The 6,000-nt window shown below is 41.7% G+C and overlaps 1 protein-coding gene across 1 annotated transcript in view; it reads left to right on the top strand.

Moving 5' to 3' along the window:
- The first annotated feature begins 683 nt into the window (after positions 1 to 683).
- LOC149285346 (lysine-specific demethylase 4C-like) overlaps positions 684 to 6,000 on the top strand; it is a 178,208-nt gene continuing 172,891 nt past the window's right edge. The window contains exons 1-2 of the mRNA XM_089495504.1: positions 684 to 824; positions 3,426 to 3,601. Of these exons, the coding sequence (XP_089351630.1) occupies positions 684 to 824; positions 3,426 to 3,601 (317 nt within the window). The remainder of the gene's footprint in view (positions 825 to 3,425; positions 3,602 to 6,000) is intronic.

Here is a 6,000-nt window from a genome sequence, read left to right as displayed (position 1 = left end):
TACTGCCTGTGTCCTTAAGTGGATAATATTCTTTAAAAAAAAAAAAAAAGATACCTAACTTATGGAGAAGTTGCAACTCTAGAGCTGCAGCAGAACCAGTGGAGAGCTGGCATCTTTTGCCCGAGGGGGCAGGCAAAACCATGTGGCCCCTTTTGCCCCCCTCTTGTAACTTACACACACTCACACATGTATACACACTTGTTCTACAAATATGTGTAAACTAGCACGCGCTTTAACACATTTACACACATATACACTCAGTGGCAGTGAAATAAAGGAGAGTGTTTTCCTGGCGTCTCATTGAATTCTCTTATATGATTTTCAACAAGTGTAAAATGTGTGTACTTTCTGGTAACTGTGCCACATTTGGGTTGAAATGCCCATGGTTCTAGTCGCTAAGCTTTTCAGCTTCTAAACATAACTATTCACAAATCATAATTAGATTAGCTCGCATTCTGATAAAATCATTGTGGAAGGTATTTAAGACAATACTCATACCTCATCAGAAAGCTTTAATACCTTCCAATCTGGATCTAAGTTGAACAGTTGCAGTAATGACTTTCCTGCTGCATATGCTCTGCTTTAAGCTTTAGCATGTTTATATCTCAAACGATCCTAGAATATTCCATAACTCACTGAATATTACCCATTGCTGTTTTACAGGGAGGTCCACACCATCCAAAATGGCAACAGTAGATTCTGATGGCCAGAATCCTGCCTGCAAAATAATGACCTTCAGGCCGACCATGGAAGAATTCAGAGACTTTAACAAATATTTAGTGTTCATGGAGTCTAAAGGTGCTCACCGCTCTGGATTGGCAAAGGTAAACAATTCTGTGGTTTTACATTGTTTCGTTTTAGGCACCTCCCCCAACACATTAATAAGGTTTTGGTAGCAGTATAAACTGCTTTGTGTGCCCACTATGTAGGAGGTGAGAGTAGGTTCTCACCCTATTGAGAGTGTGCCTTGACATGGCGGGTGAGCTTAATTATGCTTTGGCCAATTCATATAACCAAAACCTCTCATTTATGTTATGTTTATATATTTGTTGCCAACTTTATTAGGGTGAGAAGCGCAGACAGTTTTTGTGTTTGTATACATATTGGGGTTGTTGACGGTGACATATACCAAGAGCGGTAAATTCATACCTGAAGTACAATGTGCGCGGAAACCCACACAAAAAAAACACCACCACAATTTTTGACAAAGGCTGGTGGTAAAATTAGTGCCTGGAAAGCTCTATATCTTCACTAAAATCCTCACATGGAAAGAGTTAAAATACTGGCATGTTAAATGCTCATGCGATGACTGATTTTAAATAATGTATGATTTAATGGGGTAAATCCAATTGGCCGGGTTCTATGATGTCCCAAAAATAGGACATGGGCACAGACTGACAAGATGTCCAAATTCCAATAAATGCATACCTCCCAGATAACCTAACAAACCCATGAGTGGGTGGTGTCACTGTAATCAAGAGATCTTGCTGAACACATATTGGGGTGTTGTTTGACAGTGACATATACCAGGAGCGGTAAATTCTTACTTGAAGTACAATGTGTGTGTGTGTGGGGACCCACAAAAAATACCACCACAAATTTTGAAAAAGGCTGGTGGTAAAATGAGTGCATGGAAAGGGTTGAAATACCGGCATTTAAAATACCCTGTGGTGTCTGGTTTTCAAACATATATGGTTTGATGGAGTAAACTGAATTGGCCGGCTTCAAAGATGTCCCAAATAGGACATGGGGCAGAATTTTCAACATGTCAAAATTCCAAGTTGAAAAACTGAATTGCGCATGCCCCAAATGTGGCCTATTACACCCCAAACAACCTGACAAACCTATGTCTGGGTGGTATCTTTGTTGCTGAACACATATTGGGATGCTGTTTTACAGTGACATATACCAGGGGCTGTACATTCATACATGAAGTTAGATGTGTGTCGGGAAAAAACCACAAAATAATTACTACCGCAAAGTTTGACAAAGACTGGTGGTAAAATGAGTGCATGGAAAAAGTTAAAATACTGGCATTTAAAAAAAAAAAAACACTACTTGTAATTATTGCCTTATAACTTGCAAAAAAAAAAAAAAAAACCATAAAAAATTGGGTATTTCTAAACAAATAGTAGAATTTATTTAGCAGATTTTTTTTATTAGCTTTTATAGATGAGTAAAAGATTTCACTAGTAAACGTCATAGTAAAATATGATACAATCAAAATTATGACATCTAATGAAATCCCCTCTTGTCCTGAAAAAAGCAATATATAACGTGTAAATGAGAGAGAAGAAAATTACAGCTAAACACTGCAGAAATGACAGCCATTGTTACCAAGGGTATCAAAAATAAAATCAGCCATTATCACAGAGGTGTTAAATATTAAAGTACTTTCACATTTTAATATGCGTTCCTCTGGGGTGGGGCTGCTTGGGAGACTAGACTGTCTCTTTAACTATAAAGATAGTATCATTAAAAAAAAAAAAAAATGCGTGTTCTGATTAGTTAGTAGGTGTGTAGAAAATGATAACATTAACATATAGTCTACTTTCGCAAACACCAGCAATGAATACCATAAAAAGTATTTAGTAAGCACTTTACTCTTATTTACCCACCCCCAAAAAACAACTTACCTGTTAAGGAGGTTTCCCATGCCTTATGACACTATTTAGAAGGTAGATTGTAGATACTGAATATTCACTTTTACGGTTTTTTTTTTGTTAAATATATATAAAAGTACCATAAGGCTACATGGCAGCTCACAGGCAGCGTTCTTTTCTCCTGACTTGTCTGTATGTATTAATGTATATTTGTGATATGTGTTAACTGCCCCACTTAAATTGTACAGCGTTGCATAATTTGTTGGCGATTAATAAAAAAAAAAAAAAGTTATGAAATAGCAAACCAGAGGCTCATAGATGGTTCCATTGTTGTTCTACTCAGGTTTACTTGAGTCTTTGTTTGCAAGTGACTATGTTGAGTTTCATTTTCATTATTGTTTAAGCTCCAGAGATGGATGTTTACTCTTTGGGTTTATTTTAGAGCAGCTTGGGCTTTAAGGTAGTAGAGTTTCCAATGGTTCCAGGGTCTAAAAACTCAGATCTTATAATCTGAAAACTGTGAACCTGACAAACAATTTTCTTTCACCTCTTTCCTAATTTGATCTGCCACCTTTTCATGGTATTGCATTGTAGTGTACCCTTTCTCTCCCCCCCCCCCCCCTCTCTCTCTCTCTCTCTCTCTCTCTCTCTACTTTTTTTCCCCATCTAACTGATTTCCCTACAGTTATCTCCCCTTATTCGTGTATTTAGCCTATTCATTTCACCAAAACATACTGTAATCAAATGTGCACTATGTTTTTGTTATTGTCATAACAATGCATGTTATAATAGATTTTTTCTATTTTTGTTTTTGGTTTCAAGGTCATACCACCAAAGGGGTGGAAGCCCAAGACACATTATGACGACATCGATGATCTGGTGATCCCTGCTCCAATTCAGCAAATGGTCACTGGCCAATCTGGTCTCTTCACTCAGTACAACATTCAGAAAAAGCCAATGACTGTAAAGGAGTTTAGACGTTTGGCCAACAGTGATAAGTATGTTGGTTTTGACCACCTTCTGTTTTTTAGTGCATAAGAAAAGGACATTTTTGTTTTCAATAAGGTGAATAAATCCTCTTCAAGGAAAATAAGTTACCATATATATATATACTCACTGATAAGCCCGAGCATTTTAGGTTAAAAAATACTCCTAAAAAATTGAGTCCGGTTTGAGTGGAGTCACGTAATTTTGTGTGACCTCGAAGTTATAGTGTTGACAGGCTGGGGCTTTACAGGATGAGTAGTGTGTGTGTGTGTGTGTTTAAATTTTCAAGTTATCTGGCGTGGTTTGACAGCCAACCAAAATGGACGCTTGACTTGCTAGCTCCGCTGACCCACTGCATTAATAAGCTCCAAACGGCGTTTTTTTTAATGAAAATGGGGAAACATTCGAAGGCTATCGCTACCCCTAAGCCTTCTCAGTCGAAGGGTCGACCGCTACCTACCTCTGTGAAGTCCTTCTTTCAAAATTTGCCGGACCTGATGGTTCGCAAGGGACCGGACCGCTTTATTGTCCGTCGAGCTGAGGATGTACCGGACCTACTTGAGAAGCTGGGCCTCCCGGCTATACCTATTCCTGATTGGGAATTTTCTTTCCCTCTCCCACCTAAACTGAGTGATTCCTCGCGTGACTGGACTGCCAAACCCCAGAGGTGCCGTAAATCCAGGCCGGAATGACACTCTCCATGTTTACACCATAAGCCTACCTCGGTGTTTTCTGCAGGACTTTTTCCTAGGCCGCTGCTGCTGTGGTGCCTTTTTCTCTTGCTCCCCTGGACTCCTTTTCGCGACCTTCTCTCGTCTCCCGGCTTCGCTTCGAGGAATGGTCTCGGGCTGCGCATCGCCGCTCCCCATCGTCTTGGAGGACTCTTTGCACTTCCGCACTTCTGTTAGCCCTTCTTGAGCTTTCAGTCTCTGTTGCACCCTTTCTCCTCCTTCGGGAGTCTTTTTCTTGCCTAGCCATGACGGTCGGGAAGCCTTTTCCTTTTCTCTTCTTTCTGCTACCGACTTCTGTCATGGTTTCCTCTTTCCTATGCAGCCCTTACCAGGGTGGCGAGCTGTGAGTCATATCAGTTGAGTGTGCCAGAAGATGTCATGGTCCCCGGCTCTTTGTTTGCCTCACACACGCTCACCCACTTTTGCGCTTTTGTGCGCTCGTACTCTGCTTTCCTTTTCTGTTACAACCCTTCTCCTCCTTCGGGAGTCGTTTTTCTTTCTAGCCATGGCGGTCGGGAAGCCTTTGCCTTCTCCTTTCTTTTTGCTACCGGCTCCTGTCATGGTTTCCCTTTTTCCTGTGCAGCACTCACCTGGGTGGCGAGTTGGGTGTCTTACCTGTTGCGCGCGATTGCGCATTCCACGATCCCTGGTCCCTTGGTTATCTCACACACATCTACACACTTATATGTTTTCTCCCCATTCATAAGCCTATTTATGCGCCGTTTTGGTTCCTTTCCTCACATGTCATATTTATGGTATGCAGTGGGCCACGGTGCCTGCTATAATTTCTTTATTTTCTTTGTTTGTAATTGGTTATTTTTTCTTGTTGTCTGTGCTGTCTCTGCTCCCTGAGCTGACAATCCTGGTTCCTTGTGTCCCAGGTTTTTGGTTTTGTCCACTGTTTGGATGACATGGCTCTCCTGTTGCTAGGCACTCTCCTCTCTGGTGCCTGCCCTGTGGCTTGCCCAGGATCTGTTATGATTTATGGTTCTTATGTTTATATCTGTATGCTTTTTATTGTTTTGCTGGCGTGTCCCTTGCCCGCTTCCCTCCTGCCTCTCTAGGTGTCGCACTCATGCAATCGAATAAAGTGAGATTTACTACCCTTAACGTTCGGGGCCTCAATAAGCCGGAACGGCGTTCTCAACTAATTCATTTCTTACAGTCTGCTAAATCTAAGGTCGCCTTCATCCAGGAGACCCACTTCAGGGCCAGGAGGGAACCCAAATTATATTCTAAACACTTTCCTCTCCTCTACACGTTTAGCTCCCCAGATTCCAAAACTAAAGGGGTCGCTATATTACTCCATAAATCTTTGCCTTTTCAGCATGTGGACACCTGGAGGGATCAGGAGGGTAGATGCCTCTTCATAAAAGGTTTTGTTGCCACCCAAATGGTCACTCTGGCCTGTGTTTATGCTCCCGATCGTGACCAAACGCGGTTTCTGGTTTCAGCCCTCCACAAATTGGCTGACTTTCAGGAAGGGATTTCCTTATTGGGTGGTGACTTTAACATGACGATGGACCCGCGACTGGACAGCTCCTCGGGACGGTCTTGCATCTCCTTTTCACGTATCGCTAGGGTTAAAAGGGCCCTCCACGCCATGCAGCTAGCGGACACGTGGCGGGTTCAACATCCCTCTACCAGGGATTATACGTATTTCTCCCCTTTACATTCTC

Source organism: Sceloporus occidentalis, unplaced genomic scaffold (assembly GCF_023333645.1).
Source record: "Sceloporus occidentalis isolate IW3139 unplaced genomic scaffold, rSceOcc1.0.p SCAF_80, whole genome shotgun sequence".
NCBI classification, from domain to species: domain Eukaryota; kingdom Metazoa; phylum Chordata; class Lepidosauria; order Squamata; family Phrynosomatidae; genus Sceloporus; species Sceloporus occidentalis.
Note: the sequence above shows the minus strand (reverse complement) of the source record. Positions and strands in the feature narration are given on the sequence as shown.